The 20,604-nt window shown below is 35.6% G+C and overlaps 1 protein-coding gene across 10 annotated transcripts in view; it reads left to right on the top strand.

Moving 5' to 3' along the window:
- The window catches only part of TBL1XR1 (TBL1X/Y related 1), a 188,491-nt gene that overhangs the window by 132,840 nt on the left and 35,047 nt on the right, over positions 1-20,604 (top strand). For 9 of the 10 annotated variants that reach the window (XM_067738078.1, XM_067738084.1, XM_067738081.1 and 6 more), the window contains one exon: positions 12,862-12,964. The exons of the other annotated variant lie outside the window; for it this stretch is intronic. In XM_067738078.1, the coding sequence (XP_067594179.1) occupies positions 12,907-12,964 (58 nt within the window). In that variant the 5' untranslated portion in view covers positions 12,862-12,906. The remainder of the gene's footprint in view (positions 1-12,861; positions 12,965-20,604) is intronic. 10 annotated transcript variants of the gene reach the window in all.

The following is a 20,604-nucleotide window of genomic DNA, read 5'->3' as shown; positions in this document are numbered from 1 at the left end:
CATTTTTCAAATAAATTTGGATGTTCTTTGCTACTACACCAAATCTCAACAAGTGGATAGTTTCTTAAGGGTTAGGTGCAGTGCAAGTTCTGAAAGTGTATCAATGAACATTTTGTATTCTGTTATATTAAAATCCATTAGTCTCTCTTGAACTTTGAATAGATTGTTTTCCTCATGCATAACCTTATGCTAGTCATTGGGAAAATATTTGTTCACTGAGTTATACAAATCTTCCAAATGTTCATTACACAATAGAAAAAACCAGAGTCATTAACATCCCCACTGATCTCATCACAGAAATTTTGGAGTAGTATCAGGAAGCTCTCAAGCTCATGGTGGCTGATAAATTTTCCAAATCCTAATTATCTCTTAAAAGCTTAAGTTTTATTCTTGCCAACAAATATTGTTAGTTGTTTTCTTAAAAATGACAGATTCACTTTGTTTATTTGCAAGAAAATGTCTGCCAAATTCTCAATCTGAAAAACCATACTTTGTGAGTTGTTTGAAGTAAAAATGGTGTTCCATGAAAAAAGTAGCTAGTTCAGCTTGCAATTCAAACATTTTCACAGTGCTTTTCTTTGAGACAACCGTCATTTTAGTGTGCAACAGAAATACTGTATGTGTACTTTTTGTTACAGAGGATATTGAAAAGGTGTAATTTCAGGGTTAAGATTTTAATAAAGTGTTTTTCCTCCTTCATCAAGGAACCTCTCAGTGAAGAATTTTTGTGAGTTTTTTTTTTAAGTGCCTGGTGGTGAATAGTATAATGACTACTAATACTGTAAGGTGTTAGTGCCTTGATTCCTACTAAGGTGTGAGCAGTTTTACCAACTATTGATTTGTAATATCAGTGTAAACATAAATTCAATGAAAAAAGCATATTTTATAACAATATTTTATATTACTGTAAAAATAATTTTGATCTTTAGGACCCCTTAAAAAGTCTTGGGACCCCAGGGGTCTACAGACCTCATTTCTGTACTAAATAAAATAATCAAACTTTGTCATGGGCATGACAAAGATAATGAATCTGGGTTTTAGTTTTGAGCACTTTGAATAGTGTTAGCCGTTGAAGTACATGTACTATGAAACAGAAAGAAGCATCTTTTAATGAGATACTATTAAAAGTCTGTCTTTGCAGTTATAAAGTCTATATAACCTGACTAGGTAGAGTACTTACAAAGGATGGACACGGGAGACCCTTCTCCCCGTGTGGTTATGGAGTGATGTACTTGATTTGTTTCTCTGTTGTGTTTTTTGTCTGTCTGTTTTTTAAACAGAAAATCTTACAGGATAGTTCTACTATTTTCTCTTACCCTGCGAGATTGACCTATGAGGTTTTCATGGTGGAATCCCTTCTCACTCCACCTTTTTCAATAAAACTTTGGAAGCCTACCTCAATTCATATATATCAGCAATTTCTACTCCATTTTCTTTTGCCTTTTGTCTTCAAGATTTACTCATAGCTGGGTTGTGTGTGTGTTGTGGGGGGTGTGTGTGTGTATCAGTCTGCTGAGTTTTAAACTTGGTTTTACATCATCTTCTCTTGATTTGAACAAGCATGTATTGCCCATTGGGATGAATGTGATCTCTTTACATCTTTTTCCCATACTTGGACACCTGATCTATATTAATCATACATCTCTGCTACCAGAACAATCTTCTGCACATTTTTACTATTGCTCTCCCAAAGAATTTACCACGTATCGGTATAACCAGTCCGTGGACACTTGTTTTGATTCACTTAGGGCTTAGTAGTCTTAGTTTTTATCTACTTAGTCTTTTTTTCTTTTGAGGAACCAAAGAATATCTATTCCTTATTCAATAAATTGTTTCATAAATACTGTTATAGGTAGTATTTGTTTACATCTCTTTGAGTTTGTTACACCTGGTACCTTATTCTGTTTATTTTGCCTGCGATATCTCAGTTTTAAGCCAAGTATCCATTCATTCAGGTGACTGTCGTCTTAAAGTTTTAGCTGCATTCCAGTCTTACAGGTCCTTGTAACATTTCTGTTCCAAAGCCAGAATAGTAAGTTTTTAAACTGAGAAAATCCTGTTACCATTCTTATATTGGTTCCCATTCCCACAAACTCAGAGCTTTTCTTGCTACTGGGAGGGGACTAGGGTCTTGATTTTTATTTTCTTACCTGACTTTTCATTTCCAGACTTTTCCTTCCCAAACTGACTGGGAATGACTAATTACTGCTTAATAGTTGAAAAAGACCAGAACTATGGCCTATCTTCTGTTTCCTTAGTGTTTTAATTTCTTGTCCTTCTTTATTCCGCTGTCAGCATACCTTGACTATAATTTATTCAATCATTTAACACATGTTTATTGAATCCATCCTTGAATCATATAGTTTTATATTTTAAAGGGATTTTAGAAGACATCTGTGTGAACGACCACTTTTTTATATGTTTGGGAAGTTGAAATCCACACTTGTGGACTGTGAAGCAGCTCATCAGAGGCTTTTTGGGTATAAAAAGAAAGAGAGCTGTAGCGAGTGTCAGTTGAACTTTAAAGTTGACTCATCCCATAATGCATGCTAGTTTACTCTTCTCAGTCTAGAGAGCTTTGCTGAGACTCTTAAAATTGCTTAATTGGGATTCAAAGTTAGTGTTCCCTATCATCAAATCAACGACACATGTTCTGTAAAAACAGTTCATTGTTTTGTGAAAACCACAAGGTATTGTGGGCTAAACAAAAATGGGTGATGGGTTGGAATTTACACACAGGCCAGACTTTGTAAACCCCTGAAATAGATCACAGTTGAATCAAATGATTGACATTAGAAGTCTCAGTTGCTAATGAAAAATTGGTTTGATATACCTTTTGCCTATGCTTTTATATAAGTCAGTATTTATAAAGGATAGCTGGTCCTAATAAGCATTATGCATAATAAGTTCTTAAATATTTCTTAATGAGGTGGACTCATTTATTTTCCCTTTTCCTAATTCCTGGAGATGTCCATCTGAGGTCTGACAGTTTTAAAAATCCTCTCATGCACTTGTAAGCCTATTACAAAATGCTTTATTAAAAATCACTGTGTGATCTGGTACTCTCTTAGCCGGCAAGATTTACATGTAATACTCTGTGTACTTGTACTGACTCAAATCATTGAAGTTTAAAAGTGAAAGAGACTACTGTCTGCTTCACTTTCCTCATTTTCTAGATGAGGAAACAGGCCCAGAAGATTTGTCTAAAATCATACAGGATACCTGAGATCTTATTTGTCTCTCATGTTATCTTTAATTTACACGAGAGCTCTGGATTCCAATGGAAAAGGAAAGGAAAAGCAATTTAGAAGTTTATTCCTTCTCAGTTATGCTTTAAATTCTTAAGATTCACCAACTTTGTTGACCATTAATCTGATAACAAAACAAACAAAGCAACAACAACCAAAAGAAAAAATTCTAACAGCACAAAAATTGCCTACAACTACAGCCATACTTCAGAGATACTGCAGGTTCGGTCAGACCACTATAATAAAACGAGTCACGTGAATTTTTTGGTTTCCCGGTGCATATAAAATTTACCTTTATACAATACCTTAGTCCATTAAGTGTGTGATAATAGCATTATGTCTTAACAGATACATACCTTAATTTAAAAAATACTTTATTGCTAATAAATACCATCATTTTGACAATGCAGGGTTGCCACAGACCTTCAGTTTGTAAAAAAAAAAAAAAAAAAACCAAAACACTTCAGGACAATAAAACGAGGTATGCCCGTGTTAAAAAAAATAAGAAATCAACATTTATGTAAAATATACATATTGCCAGGTACACTCTTAGTAAAATTATCTGAAAGATGCTCATGTGCCCAAATTGGAAGGTAAAAGTCAGTGCTAGTGCTTGCTAGTTTCCCTTCACAAACTATCTTATCCACCTATTTTTTTTTTAATTGTATTTGTTTCTCTTGGGTGGGGGTGGGTACTATAGACTTTTTCACTAGGACATTATATTCTCATTATTAAAGATACCCTTAAAAAACTTACATAAAAAATGAGATACAGAACTAATTATTTTAAAAGGATATTTTCTCCTTTTTAATAGTATGAGTAAAAATTATCTCATAAGATTGGGTCTTTAAAAATAATAGTTTAAATTCAGCATTTATCCTAATGTCAAGAGTGGTAGAATTTTTGTTTGTTTTAAGGAAATGCACTACTGTGCTTCTCTTTGGACTTAATGTTACAGGCATCCATGAAAAGACATCCTTAAAATGTCTGACAAATAAACCATGGTTGTAGTCCAGGGCTAATGCTCTATGAAATGTATGTCTGCTGTTGTCATTAATGCTTTAAGAAATCAGTCAAATGATTTGGTTTTATTGTACTGGGTTTTATATTTTGTTTTAAATTTGGTTAGTATTAAAATACGCTGAAATACATATTTCAGTTAGAGCTTAATGTTTTTTTCTTGAGATTATGTGTTTCTAAATCCTGATTTGTTGCATTTTATGATTTACAAAAGTAAGTTTTGTAAACATGATTTCATTTAGTGTAATACAATTTTGTGAAATCTTAATTTAACATTGCAAAAGTTCAGAATGTACCTTATACACATTTTAAGCTATATTGCTAAAGACTTCAGAACTAAGTCTCAGAATACACCTTACTTCGTTGTACCATATTTTATGTACACAAAAGTGTTATTACCTAACATTAGTAGGATTTTAATTACTGTTTTTAATGTAGTGGGGAATTAAGCATAATGCAGTTTTTTTGTGCTGTTCATGAGAGTGTTGCATGGGGAGTGGGTGGAGGAGACAAGCGGGTACTGTGGGGAAGAGGATTATGAAGTGTTAATGCATCCTGTTAATGTCATCTTTGACAATTACAGGACAGGATAGGTTCCTAAAGACAGAGGCAAATTTTCAGAAAGGCAGAGCCTAGCAATCGTGAACTTAACATTGGTAATTTTAAAGTTCTCCAGTGAATGATCAGAGTTTTACAGAATTTGTGATGATAGGTATGTATCAGTTTACTAGGGCTACCATAACACAGTACCCCAGACTGGGTGGCTTATAAAACAACAGAATTTTATTTCCTCGCAGTTCTGGAAGCTGGGCATCCAAGATCAAGGTGCCGGCAGGTTTGGTGTCTCCTGAAGCCTCTCCTTGACTTGCAGGCGGCCGCCTTCTCCTTGCCTCCTCACAGGGCCTTTCCTCAGTGCACATGCCTTCCTCGTGTCTCTTCCTCTTCTTAAAAGGACAACAGTCACGTTGAGTTATATTCACATTATTAAAGGTTTACCCTAATGGCTTCATTTTAACATAATCACCTCTTAAAAGACCCCATCTCCAAATAAAGTCATATTCTAAGATACTGGAGGTTGGCCTTCAACGTATGAATTCTAGAGGGGTACAGTTCAGCCGTGAGATGGTAATAACCACCAGTAACTTAGCTAATGCATAAATTGATTTAATTTCTTTCCTCACTCTATTTCATTTCCCTTCCATACACTTTGTTTTGTTGTTGTTGTTAGTTGTCCTAGTTTGGTATTTTTGCAGTGTGTCATGGTTTTAACAAGACAATTTGACAATTTCCTATGATGACCCATGGAGATAGCACGGCAGTGGATGAACTGTTACTTTACTTCACAGGCAGATTGAGAATTTATATACAACAAATTTTGATACATGATTCTTTGTGAGTTTAGAAGCTGTTATTTAGCAGGGTATTATAAGCAGTTTGTTTGTGACTGTAGTGGTGGCTGACCATTTAGGACTGCCAGTCATATCAAGGTCCATGTAAGCTGTGTAGTGATAACCTGTGCCGTACATATATCCTTGGCAACATATGTCATGGCTTGGAATTAGCAACTTCCTAGGACCTCCTAGTGCTAAGAATTTTGATTCTTTTTATAGTTATTACATTCTTTTACATTATACATTCCATACTTTTTTTTTCTTCTCTGAGGAGAGTCAGTATAGTATTTGAGTAACATTTCTGAATGCCCAGATCTGTATATAGACGTGTAATTCTCATGTGTCGGTGCTATTGCGTTAAAATGAGGAATATAACACTGAAGAGGAAATTATATAATGTGTATGTGACCTAGCCCCATACATAGCACGTAGCAGCTACTCAATAAATGCAAATAGTCTCCTGTTGCATTTTCCTTATGAAATTAATGAGAAGCAGTGTACACACAGATGGGAGCAAAGGCAACTTGGTGTGCTGCAGACATTTTGAATTAAAAGGAAAATTAGTTCTTCCAACACTGTGCCTATTACAGAAACCTGTAAGCCACCCACATTTTACATCCTTCACCTGTCTGCACCCCCAGCCTCAGGGTGTATGCTTTCATAATTTTCTGTATTTTTTCTTATCTAAGTTGGAGTTAATTGTTCTCTATCTTCCCAGCAAGATCTGGTCCTGGCATTGGGTAGCCATGTCTCTAGCACCTGTCATAGTGCCTTACACATTGGAAGTGCTCATCCAGTTTTAAACGAGTGAATAAAATAAATCTGTCAGAAAAGTAGTGCTTTAGTGCGTTTTCCCCCCATAGGCTTTGTTAATTCATCACCATTGTAGTGTTTACTTTTCACTTGTCATTGCCCCATCCTCACAAATGTGTCTAGTCAGCATTTGTTTGGGTTGGTTTGTCACCACAAAGTAATACAAGTAACTGGAAGTTTGACCTTCCTGTGTGAAGGGAACAGAACCAGAGGTACCGCTTTCCATGAGCAGTGAATTGTAATATTATACTCTGGAGCATTTCTGCTGGGATGTCCTGTTTTACCTCTAGTTTAATACATATAAAGTGTGACTCCCCAGAGGCCTGTGCTCTCTAGGCAGTCCATTTCTATAGTAAGTCTTTTCACTTTCTAGTCTGGGAGCAACTGGGAATTTTTGGATTCCCACCCCCCCTCTCCACTCCTTATCTCTCCAAATATAGTCTGTCACTGACTTTAGTCACTTTCTTGTTTTAAAACATTTCTTGGGTTGTCTGCTCTCTTTAGGTTGCAACTGACAAATCTTCACTGGATTATACAGTAAAATTCATTTTTGACTTCTTCAAAATACTGTGGTAAATTAACTTCAGATAGTATTTGATTCAGTTGCACAATAGATATTCAATGTCATCAAGGACACAGTTTCTCTTGTCTCTGCTCTGCCCTCCTTCTCTTTCTCTCTGATAGCTCTGTTCTAACCTCAGTGATGCACATTCATCCCAGGCTTCACAGAGTGCCCTTGTTGCCTGCCCACTCCTGTGAAAGGAGGAGGTTGACTTTCATAGAAACCAGCACACGTCTTCTAATGTTTCACTTACTGGGAGTGATTGAGTTGGGACACGTGGGGTATGGTGTGAGTCTGTGGAGGAGGAATGTCAGCCCTAAACCAAAGATATGATTTGCTGGTTGGCTTAAGCAAATAAATGCCTTCCTTTGGACCAGGAGGTCCATCCCATTTAAACCACAGGGCTGAGAATGGAATAGGTCTCCAAATGGAAGGCAGTAGTAGTAAAGTAGTACTGTCTTTCGCAGATAGTGTCAGTGAATGCTACAAGAGGCAAGCCACAGTTTTCTTCATCTTGCGAATTATGGTCACCCCATGTCTCAGCTGCTGAGTTCCAGAGAAGCCTGAGTCATTCTTTCTGCTAGATGGACTCCCAACATATCAATCACCTTGGGCCCCTGTGGGTCATTAATGTTTATTTGGAAGGGTATCCCAACATGTCCAGGGTTACATTGTTTGATAATTATTTGTCAATATTAAAACAACTGTTATTTTAACATCAGAGTTCTTTTAGCAGCTTTTAATATTGTTGCTCTTTTTTTCAACTATTAGACAGCTATGGCCAGTAGTTGTAGATACTGTATTTAAAGATACAGTTTCTCTTTTGTCACCAATCTTGATAATATTGAGTATTATTTTTAACTGTTTGCTAATGTTATGGCCAACATGTTTTTGTTGTTGCTGTTGTTGTTTATTATTGGTTAAGTTGAACATTTTCCTAATGTTTCAGCTTGAGGGGTCCTGAATTGGTTGTCTTTTGAGTGGATCTAATTTGTTGGTATTCATTAAGAATCACAATAGCTATTTAGCTATTCCCTTTGTCCAGTAATTTACTTGTAGGGACTTTTCCTGATCTAGAGGACTATTCATAAATGTACACCTACCAAAAAGAAATGGAAGAAAAAACAACTTTAAGCATAAATAGTCTTATAGGAGTCTTAGAATAGTGAAAATTTAGAATCATCTAAATGTTGAACAAAGCAAAAGTGAAACTAATGTGTCTGTTATGGGATACTATGCCACCACTGTACATTTTGGACTAAATTATTTTTGTAAGATAAAGAAATTTTGATCGTGCATTTGATTTTGGATAATGCAAAGGTTTTCAGACCTCTAAATAGTGTGTTGTAAGCAGGAGATTTAAGAATATCTTTATTGTTTTTTTTTTCTCTCTGTCCATAAGTTTTACTGTTTTTTCAATCTTGTAAATTTAAAATAATGTGATTTAGGATAATAGTTGGGCTCTGGTATGCTCCAGAAATGGTATCAGAAAAGAATATAGTATCTGTCCTATTTGAGGCCAAAGGCAGAAATTTGCTAGATGTGTAGAAGAACAAACGAGGAGATGGTTAATACTTGGAGCAGTTATTATCCAGTTTGTGAATGCTGAACTCAGTTTTGTGGTGCTGAAAATGCCGTACATATTCAGTTGAAGGAATCGTAGCTGAATTGCATCAGCAGTCCTGTTTTTGTAATATTTGCTAGATTGTTGTCTATAAAGTCTTGAAGTAAAATATTTCATACTAAACATTTAAAATATTAAGTGTGCTTTTAAATATAAACACTTGGCTAAATATTGGTTAAGATTGTAATTTTTGGTTTTACTTCTGGCTACTTTAATATAGCAGTGGGTCTTGAATTAAGTAATTGATTGCCTGTAACTGATGGAAGTTTTGAATAAAAGCTTTTATGATTTTACAAGCTGTTTCTGAGACTTAGGAAAGTACAAAGGTATTTAATTTTTTTTTTTTTTTAGAACTCAGTCATTTACTATTTAAGGATGAATAGGTATGATCCAGCAGAATATACAAATAAAATGCTTTGTGATTTTAGGACGTTTTGGTTTATTTTGGATATCTTGTTTAAGAGTCCATCAGCTCCTTGAGGGCAGGACTTATTTTACACATAGTAACCTCTACCAGGCGTGACATTGAGGGCTGGACCTCTTTGGTATAGGGTAAAGATTGGATGAGTGTCTCACTGTTGTTTTGTGACCTTGTTTAAGGGTAGTTGTTCTGAAAGATACCACGATGGAGGAAGTACAGTGGTAAGGTTTTTATGTGCACCCTAAAAATCGGTGATAGCTGGTATGAGTATCTGGTCTTCACCTGGGGCAGATGAAGACTACATCATATTATAGATGTATAAACAAATCAAAATGGACCAGTTCTGCAAAGCTATGGTGAGTCCATTAATGAAAGTGGTGGCATTTTCTTTAATTTTGCTCTCTGGCATACAGGTTTTTTAAGGTGTTTTGAAAGTGAATACTGAAGTTTTCAAGCAGGGAATGTCTTAATGTTTGTTTGTTTGTTCAGTGGAGTATAACTGCTTTACAGGGTTGTGTTAGTTTCTGAAATGTTGTCTAATTTCCTGTTCTTTTCAGGTGACCTTTTGATGTTAGAATTTAAACAGACCAGTTTCATAGGAAAGCATATTCTAGAATGAGTGTCTTTGAAAGTGGATAAACTCAGGTCTTTACAGAGTCTATGTAATTTTATTGCTACTGTGACTGAAACTTTTAATGCAGGATTGCATTGACTTTGCTGGGTTTTTTTTTTTTTCTCTTTTCAAGGACACATTTGTTTGTATGTTTCTCTTCACTGAAAAACTGTCAATTCTGCAAGGCTTGGGACACTTTATTTCGTCTATCTATTCCTAGCTCTTAGCACAGTGCTTTTGTCCATCCTAGGGATATACTTGGTATAAGGGAAAACAATAATGTTCTTTCTCTCCAGGAATATAAGAGCTAGCTGAAGTAGGACTAGAGCTAGAATAACCCTTTTGAAATTTGAACAATTTACCCTTTTCCCTTTAAAAAAAAATTTGGTTCTGTAACTTTTGGTTACAGAAACTAATCTGGTACCATGATCAATGTAATAAACCCATTCATAGCAATTTGAACAGATAAGAACTTTCCTGTTCTTCTTGTTTAGTGTTTCTTGTTGACTTTAAAAAATATACCACCAATAATATGTATTTATTATGGGAATTTTTATAGATAATAATCTATATCATTTTGACTTGTGTTTTTCTTTGCCCTGGAATATATTAGGTGATGCAGAAGCACCCATGATCACTGCTTTAAGTTGGGACATTTTGGTGACCTTTGCTTACTGGAACCAGGCCTTGTTGAAAATTTTTACATAGGTACTTCAGTGCCATTATTTGTTATTTGAATATTGGACTGAATGATATATTAGAGAAAAAGAATACTTACTCTGTTTTCTTTACCAGTCTTTTACTAGAATTCCACTTAAGCAATCTCATTTTGGGAAATCCTCTTCATCAAGCAGTGACTCATTGTTCCCCTGACAAACAGATACCTATGATTGGTCAAGTTGTGATTTAATTTCTTACAATGATAAAATGGGTGGTGTGGTTTTATTTTTTAAATCATTCAGTCAACAGGCTTTCAAAATTGACTATTGAGTACCTACTACGTGTGCCGAGCACATTATTACACATTACTGTGGGTCAGGATAGAATTGAGCAAGATGTCCTCCAGAGCACAGATCATCTGCTGTGCCACAGGGACATCTAGACAAGGAGTCTTGAGCCACAATTATAGGAGTATTTACCTTTATCATTCTGTTAAGTGTCATGCATATGTGTATCACATTCAGGTGATTAACTATAGTATTTGAGTTAAATCGGGGCGGGGGTGAGGTGCATTTTTCTTCACATGAAGGTGGTCATTACTTTTCCTCCATGGTTTCTCATCTCAGTAAATGAAGTACTACTCATCCAGATGTCCTAAAAGATTCTTCCCTTTTCCTGAACTCTGTGTCCAGTCAATCACCCTTGAGTCTGCTTCCTAAATATCTTTGGAATCCTAGTATTTCTCTTCAGCTCTAATGCCACAGTCCAGGTTTTTAGGTTACTCCAGCACCCTCCTAACTTGGCTACCTTTCCTTCTAGTCTGTTCTTCGTATTAGAATTCTGGATGATCTTTTTAAAATGTAAATGTGGTCATTCCTCCTCCCTGCTTAAAACCTTTTAGGGCATTAATTTTCTCTTAAGTGATGGTTTCAAGGCCCCTCTCAAGCCTTGCTTCATGTTTTCTTTCTTTTCTTCCCCCAGCCCTTCCACCGACTGTTGCTGCTCACTGGATTGCTTCTGTTCCTTGCCTTCCTCCCCAAATATTCATGTTCTCATTCTCCTCCCATCTATCTTTCAGGTCTGCTGTTGGGCTCTGAACAGGAAAAGTTTGCTGACCTTTTCTTTAAATCCCTTCTGTGACATGAGAACGGATAAATATAATTAGGACATATTTAAGTTATGTTTCAGTTTCCTTCTTTCCCTCCTTCTGAGAATATCATTTGAGTTTTCAGAACTGTACTCTAGTACTGGAGATGTATTTCCAGACTACTAAGATTGGTTAGGGCTTCCTCTGTGTATTTCCAAGGGGGAATTGTTATTACCTCCTTGTTTGTCTTTCTTTTTTTCTGAGATAAGCTCGATGAGTGTTTAGTCACCACGTTTTCCATAATTTACAGCAGTAGCAGTTCCTGTCACATAGTAGCCTGCTCAAGTGCTTATTAATTTGTGATTTTTAAATATACTCTTAACCCTGCATCGTAAGAGATTCATGATGCGGCAGAACAATCAGCATAGGCCAATGATTAGTTACCCTTTTATACTGAATAGATGTCAATATATCCTTTTTTTAAACAAGGGACCAAGAAGCTATAGTCTGTGGGCCAAATCTGGCCCACTAACCTTTTATAAGGACCACAAACTAAAAAAGGTTTTTAAATAAGTGCTGAAAAAGAAATCAAAAGAAAAATATTTTATGACACAACAGTGTCACATGAAATTCAGATTTTAGTGTTGCTAAATGAAGTTTTATTGGAACATGGTTTCTGGTTTTGCACTACAACTGCAGATTGAGTAGTTGTAACAGTGACTATATGACTGCCAAAGCCTAACGTATTTACTGTTGGGCTCTGTACAGGAAAAGTTTGCTGACCTTTTCTTTAAATCCCTTCTGTGACATGAGAACGGATAAATATAATTAGGACATATTTAAGTTATGTCTCAGTTTCCTTCTTTCCCTCCTTCTGAGAATATCATTTGAGTTTTCAGAACTGTACTCTAACCTCTCTGCCGTATGCATTCCTAGAGCTTTTTGGAACTTGAACATTGCAGATTAGATGTTGAGAAGTTAGAGACTTCACATTCTACTGAATTATGTAGACAAAACCAGCATGGATGGCTCATCCCTCTTCCAGTAGTCTAAAATCAGTCTTTTCCTAAGTAATATTCTAATTCTTAAAATATACTGTTTTTTTTACAGTTAAGGAGAAAAAAGGAATGACTTTTTATGCTATTTGATATAATCATTAAAATATGATGCCAAAGGCCCTTTTGTAAATTTTGAATCATTTTTGCCAATATGTTGCAGAAAAAGAGACCCAGCCGTGTTTTGGTTGTATAATCTATTACTAATTATTGGAAGTAACTATATTTGTTAGGGTTTATTAATAGGCAATATCTAACCTTCATTTTACATTATTTAATAAAATCATATGGTTTTTACAACATTGTTTACATTTTGTTTAAAATATTTTATTGAGAAAATACTTAATTAACTTTGTTTTATTTTTAGGGTTATATCCTGTGTTGTGACCTCATGGTTTAAGTGGGAATAAAGATGAGTATAAGCAGTGATGAGGTCAACTTCTTGGTATATAGATACTTGCAAGAGTCAGGTGAGTACTTTCATAAAGTAAATAGGCCTCAAATTATTTTAATATTCTCAAAATAACTTTTTATGCATTTGAAATTTGTACCAGTCCAAACTGTTGAACTTTGTATGTTTCCTTAATGTCTGGACTGCCATTTTAAAGCTATGTGTTACTGCATGGTTTAACTCTCTGACTCTTTCAAATATGTTGGAATCATCTCAGGCAAATATTTGTAACAAGTGGTTTGGCTTTCACTGTTCAAACACCATTTTTGTAATTTGTAATGAAATGAGATTATTGCACACGGTTGGTAGGAACATACAAATTCTCAGATACCATCAATTTGATAATGTATATTCAGAATCCTCAGCTTAATGTTACTGGTCCTGATTGCAGTTAGCATTTCAAAAGGTAAATTAGCCATATTTTTTCGTAATGCTTTCATAAGTGTCATCCCAACTGATTAAATGTGTCTTTGACCTGAATTTTACTAATGTATTTCATTGGGGGGTGATTAGTAAATATAAATCATTGAAAGTCATTTGTAATCAGTATTAAGTCAGTGATCTCCCAGTTTTCTAGATAAAGAGGTGTTGTCATAAAACAGAAGGAAAACTATGAGGGAAGATGTGGGATGGATTAGGGGAAAAAAATGTAAAAGTAGAAGAGGGAAAAACTTGGGTTGGATGGGACATAGGATGGTGGAAAAGATGGACTGCAGTGGTAAGTTAGGTTGTTAACATGAGATTGAATCATTTGGTGGTTGAAAAAATGCTGGAGAGGTTGAATTTTAGAAATTATAGTTTAAAGTTATTGAGATGTTTAGTAAGGTACGGTTTGGTATAAAAAGATAATTTTGGTAGTCACTTTTGAGAGGGGATGGAAGGAATAGAGTAGCATGTTGAGCCTTCAATTTTGGTTTGAAACTCTAGTTATTTTTCTTATAGGGCTTAGTTAGTTGTTCTTTCTTAGGCAGAGAATGTAAACAAGGCCTTAGATCTTAGATTCTGCTTGTTGAGATATTCCCAGCTGCACTCCAGTTCTGAGCTTTTCTCTTGGGCATGGGATTTTCTATTCCCAAGCACCATCACTTCTCCTCTCTGGCTTGGAACAGCTGAGAAAATTATGTCAAACAATGGTAGGGAGGGAAAAAGGGAGAAGAAAGTAAAGTAACCAAGAATGCAGAATAACTTGTTATGAAGCTTTGAAATTAATAGATCTTGTTTTGCTTTGTTTTGTTTTCAATTGGTATACTGGTATTGAAGGCATATCCAAGGAGGACATCCGTAGAATATTTTGCATAAGATATAATGATTAATAAAGTGGAAAAGGTAGTGATTTAATGACTGTTACATATGTAACATGTATGCTCATGTTTGGATATTGTTATATAGTACTTTGGACCATTTGGAAAGAATTTGTTGAGTCAAAATGAACTCTGGTTTTTCTGCCTTTGAATCTGACCACCAGTTAAGCTAGAGCTTTGAGACCTTAGACACTAAAGCAAAAAACAGTGTGAAACATTAGTACATGGGAAGTATATTGTAATGGCTTGTAGATATGTTGCAAAGGCAGCTATTTAGGTTCAACCATATGAAACTACTGTTTCTGGAGATGAGAAGCAGTTGTAATGCTCAGCAGCATCCTGTGGTTCAGCCTACGCTGAGGTGAAGTAGGGGAAGGTGAAGTTAGAGAGATGAATGAACGCTCAAATCTTATTTCCAAACAGAAACCCACAGGTTGATGTTTTATGTCGCTATAAGAAAATACAGCAAGTGAAAGGGACAGTAAAATAATACTCTGGATTAATTTCTGAAAGAGTGTCCAGTGATTAAATATTATGAAAAGTCTTAAAGTTGCTTATGTTCTCAGAGGAAATGCTTTTAAATTTCATGTTTTAAGGTATTTTATATTGCAGTAAACATAAAGCAAGAATAATATTTTTTCACAAAAAACTTTGTATGGTAGACTGATATTTATCGTATTAAGTCTGTGTAAATGTTAACTGTGTTCCTAGTTGTGCTTTGTGTATTCTTTAGAAAACTTTATACTTTACAGTCGTACTGGTGATGAAGTATGATGTGAAGCCACATCTCTAAAAATGTGAACACCAGTCCCTTTATAAAATTGGTAACTTCCTGTTTACATTATGTTTTATAGGGGAAAAATCAGGCTACACTGATGACATTTTTTTTTAAATACAGAAGTGACTTTATTATGGGTTTACATTGTAAAATAAAATTGTCTTCCAGAAAATTAAAATATAAAACAACTTGATAATAGTACATGGTTGCTAATTATTTACAAACTCACTTTAAAAACTCAAAATCGAAGATTGTGCCATTTTTCCCTAAATCTAATTCTAGATCTTGAAATCTTTGATTATGTTGAAACTGTTTTCTCCTGCATGAACTATTAATACAGAGTTTTCTCATTCAAATGTAATTTGTTCAGGAAAGGTCACAACATAAATTTGCTTTATAAGCTGGAATGTATAGTACACACATTGGAAAAGCACATGTTTGTTATTCTCAACACTCAGAACTCTGTGTTAGGCAGTGGTTTCCATCAGATTTGCTCTGGCAGTTGTTTCTTAAAAATCTTTAATTTTTTTGTTTTCTCCACACAGAGGGAGAAATGACACCCCTCTACCCCCTCATATCTCTGCTTCAGAAAGACTGAAACTGCAACAACCAAAATGATAAACTACTGAGGAAAAAAGCCCACTCAAATTGATAGGTCCCAAATTCCTTAACTCAGCTATTGCAGACTAATTTTAGGTGTGAATAGCTCATAAGTGTATTCTTTCATGCCAAATAATGTCCGATTTATGATTTTTAAAAACATAATTGCTGTAAACGTGGGCAGTACGCAGCCTTCCTATAGGTTCTGATAGGAATAATTGAGTAAATTTCCCATTTTGCCTTATTAAATTACACATTATCTTATATTGCGTAATGTGGTGAATCTGGTGCTCATTTGAAAAGGAAGGAGGTACTTTTCAGACGAGCTTGTGTTTTGAAGACTGCTGGGGAACGGAATGAGAAGTCAGCATAGTGGTACTTCCAGTTTCCTTTTCTGGCCCCGCCACAGAAAGGATGGACGCAGTAAGAAGGTCCGAGATAGAGGGTGTGTTCCAGGGAGAGGGAAGGGGACCTGGTAACACTGATGACATTTTGACTTTGCTCTGCTGGTGGGTTGACATGTTCCAGGTGGTTCTTAGGCACTAATAAGTTTGAAAGCCACTGGTCTGTGTTAGTTGTAGGACAGTTAGAACTTGACAAGAAAGTGTTGCATGTCCACAATATCTTGAAAGAAAAATTATATTTAGTAAGTATTTGAGCTAAAGTAGAAAGCCTGAAATGTACATACTGAGGTTTGGACTGTGAGAATATCTCCTAAAGAGGGAGCTGCCCCTAAAGTGGTGTATTTTTATTTGTAGGCAAGGATTAGCAAGAATGATGAGGCATGTTTATGACATAAAGGATACCGTGAGACATTCATTTGAAATTAATTCCAGAGATAAGAGATAGGAAAGAGTTCAAGAAACATCCGTCAACTCAGGACAGGTTTCAGATAGAGCTCGGAATCTAACCCATCTTAACACTTGCCACTTGTGATTCTGATCTCTAATTATACATTAAAATGGCCACTTTTGTAGTGGATTGTAGTTTTTGGAATCACCTAGTCCAGTAATTCCTTCTCTGGGTTGTTTTGGGGATTCAGTATTTATTTATCACCGTAACTTACAAGAATTTCATACTCTTACGGAGAATTAGTTGTTAAATAGCTAAGAAAAAATGTCAATTACTTTCAGGCCATAGTTATTTCACTTGAAAGATTTAAAACAATGCAGAAGAAAGAATCTTAATATTGCTACCTTCCCTCTAAAAGAGTACTGAATCGGATTAGGAGATAAGAAGAAAAGAAGTATTTACAGCAAAGAAAATATCTGTGCCAAGACATTCAAAGGGCTGGTTTGTAAAGACCTGCCACAAAGGAAAGTAAAATTTCCTTCCTGCTTGTCTCATTATCTGAAAAGTTCTCAGAAAGTCTAAAAACACCTTATGAAAGTCTTGTTCTTTTTTGATAAATGTGTGATTTAGAAATAATGTTTTCAGTAAGAGCTTCTCATATTCTCTGCAGTGTTTAATGTTGACTGGACTGTGGTATCCATCTCCAGAGGAAATAAAATCACTTAAATTGTTTTGATCTTAAATACTTTATACTGTGTGCTAAATCTTCTATTACGAATATTATCAGCACTAGAAAATATTACCTGTTAAAAGTACCCCCCCGCCCCCAGATACATAACTTCTCAGAGCTCCCCATTTTCTCATTCATAAAATTTGTTACTTGTTGGAAAGGGACTATAGTGTGATAGCCTCAAATGTTTTATAAACTTCTGTTTGAAATAAACCATCCTTCTCTATTCATTAAAATTAATTAAGAGGAAAGTTTATTTATTGTGGGATGGTTTTACTGTGTTGGAACTTTTGTCTTTCTTATTTTTATCTCTAGAAAGTTCACCCTAAACATATTACTTCGGTCATCATCATTTTGCACTATTATGAACTAGACTTTTCATATTTAACACATTTCCTGGGGAATAAAATTTGTTATTCTTTTTTTCTTTTGAGATGACTTGGAAATTGAGTGTATTAGACATGTAGTACTGTAAGTAATGATGGATTTGATTCAGTATGCTCCCTTTAATTAGCATTCACCCAAGGCCATTAATAATTTGATTGCCCTAACAACTCCTATCTAGCAACCATATGCAGAATAAGTACTAAGTGGTACATACTATAGTTAGTTGTATATAACAGAACCTGATGCAGTGTTAATTTTAGAAAAGCTAAGCTGGTTTGCATCTGTTAAATTTTCCTTCCCCCCATCTGCTCCCCCTTTGTATCACTTGACTCTCCTGTAGTTATTCACAGTTTTTTTTTTTTCCTAAAGAAATTGTTCCTGGCAATTATTTGTGAACTTTGTGGCACCCGTCTTTCTTGTTGCTTTGTTTAAGATGAAATTTTATTTTGCTTAAATTATGTATTTGGTTTAGGGGAGAATTCTGGATTCTAGATTTAACTGTCATCTGTTACATGTTTAGGAACTCAGTAACATATTTATGGTGAACTTGAATGTTGAATGCTATGAAACGGTTGCATCTTATGATTGAAAACTAACTGGAAAATGCAAAAACAACATGTGCTTGTTACTGAGTAATTTTCTAGATTGTGATTCTGAGTACTGTTATTTTTAAAAATCCTCATGTTTTTAGAACTAAGATTCATCTTGCCATGTAGTCTCCATTTATAAGAAGGTGATGATGTATGTAGGCTTAAAGCATTTGCTTCATGAAAGATCGTCTTGTCTCTACTGCACCCCACTTCTCTCCACTGTTTCCTAATCGTTTCAAAGGGCTATTGTGTCTCCTAGGAAATAGGCCATGTACCACACCACTTCTTCTGACATGATGCTTACTTAAAATGTTATATTTGCTTTTAAGATCACACATCAAACACACACTTAATTTGGAAATCTAAACATGATCATAGTGGGCACAAACTAATCTGAATGTTTATATATAACATTAAGGTTCTGACTTACAACACCAAAGAGCCCATTCATTTGTCTTTTTCATTTAGTGACTTTGTATTAACCCGGACAACGGGCAGTAAAATATCAGCAATAAAATGACAGTGTGGTTTCTCTTGACTCAGAACTGGGCTAGATAAACATTCCTTCCTACATATGCCCTGCTGGTGCCATTTATAAACAGATTTTTACAGCAGCAGGATGGAGTTAGGTTAAACTGGCTATCAGTAATGTGCCTCTAGCCGTGAAGCATGGGAGTGAGGGGAGCTCAGCATCTGGTATATCCACCGTGAGTCTTTCTTTCAGTTTTTATGAGTAGATGGTCAGTTACAAGAGTGTAAGTAGGTATATAGTTTTGCTTTATAATAAAATAAAATATGCAGTAACATTGATTTGACACACGGAGTTGTTTTACACATGACTCCTTAGCAACAAACAGCAAGCAGTTGTCATAAATGCTGGTAATTACTCTACTTTTATACTTCCAAATCAGTTTTTCTCCTCTTTTTTGTAAGCTGACTATTTTTTTGCTGATAAAGGAAATTCCTATTACACATTCCTACTGACATACTTGTTAAAAGACAAAGGTCCTTTAATAGTTGCCAAACAGAGAACTTGTTCAATCTTGATAGTAATCTTTTTGTTTTTTTTAGGAATAGCCAGCGTAGCAAGGGTATAAGGAAACATATAAATTGCTGATGGCATTATAAATTTGTACAATTTTTTGGAAAAGCAATTTGGCAATCATGAACTTCCTTTAAAATGTTGATGTCCCCTTCTACTTTTGAGGGACTCCATCCTAAGGAGAAAAAAAAAAAAAAAAAATATATATATATATATATATATAGCAAAAGCCTATACACATAGATATTTGAGGTAAGAGTCTTTTTAAATAGTGAATATTGGGAAACTCCAAATGACCAGCCATAGGATGAATAATTTACTAGCTAAGTACATTTATTGGCTGAATATTATGATAATAAAATTATTTCAGAAAATATAATTCATATCAAATGTTCATAGTTATATATATACTTTAAGGGCACAAAACTGTATAGCCAGTGTATTGTGCTGGAAAGAAGGAAATAAAACTTTTTTTTTTTTTTTTGCGGTACGCGGGCCTCTCACTATTGCGGCCTCTCCCATTGTGGAGCACAGGCTCTGGACGCGCAGGCTTAGCCGCCATGGGTCACGGGCCCAGCCGCTCCACGGCATGTGGGATCTTCCCGGACCGGGGCACGAACCCGCATCCCCTGAATCGGCAGGCGGACTCCCAACCACTGCGCCACCAGGGAAGCCTGGAAATAAAAACTTTTAACAGTTGTATTTGAGTTTTGGTATTGTAATTTTTTCTTCTTCTTCTTCCCTTTTTTTTAAGTGCTAGGTCTAACTCTTCAACATACAAGGTCCCCTATAGCATTTTTTCCTCTACTTCTTTTTACCTTTTCTAAAACCTTTAAGCATTTAAGTAGGGAATTTTTTATAGTAAACAAAGCTCTGGGTCTGTAGGACAGAATTGGAAACAGATTTGGGGGCAAGGGAGTGTTATGGTGATGGAAGCAGGGATATAACTTTCTGGGCTTTTCTGACCAGAAGCTTAAAAAGGACCTTGGATAAATCAGATTTTGCTTCCAGACCAGGGCACTGTGCTGTGATAGTAGTTAAGCTTTGCATTTCCCCGCCCCCCCCCCGACACCCCCTTGTTCAGACACCCTACACCATAACCGTGTTCAAGGCCCCGTTTCATGGTCCTGTATTCTCAATTTGCGAAGGAGACAGGCTCTAGAGGACTTGACTTCCCTTTGAGAATATAATCCCTGTCATGCCAAGGGAAAGCACTCCTGAAACAAGCAATATGTAGAAAATGGTTGTCTTGTGACCTCATTTCTTACATGGGAACAGTGCATGGTCTCAAGGGTAACTCCACATAGACCCCCTACCACTGCTGGTCTTTATCACTGAATGTAACTGAATTACTGTATACTGAACTCTGTGGTTTTCAGCCTTACTCCTCTCTGGAATTCCTTTTCTACCTTCCAAATCTTAATCACGCTAGTGAATGT

The sequence above is a fragment of the Pseudorca crassidens genome, chromosome 5 (assembly GCF_039906515.1).
Source record: "Pseudorca crassidens isolate mPseCra1 chromosome 5, mPseCra1.hap1, whole genome shotgun sequence".
Lineage (NCBI taxonomy): Eukaryota > Metazoa > Chordata > Mammalia > Artiodactyla > Delphinidae > Pseudorca > Pseudorca crassidens.
Note: the sequence above shows the minus strand (reverse complement) of the source record. Positions and strands in the feature narration are given on the sequence as shown.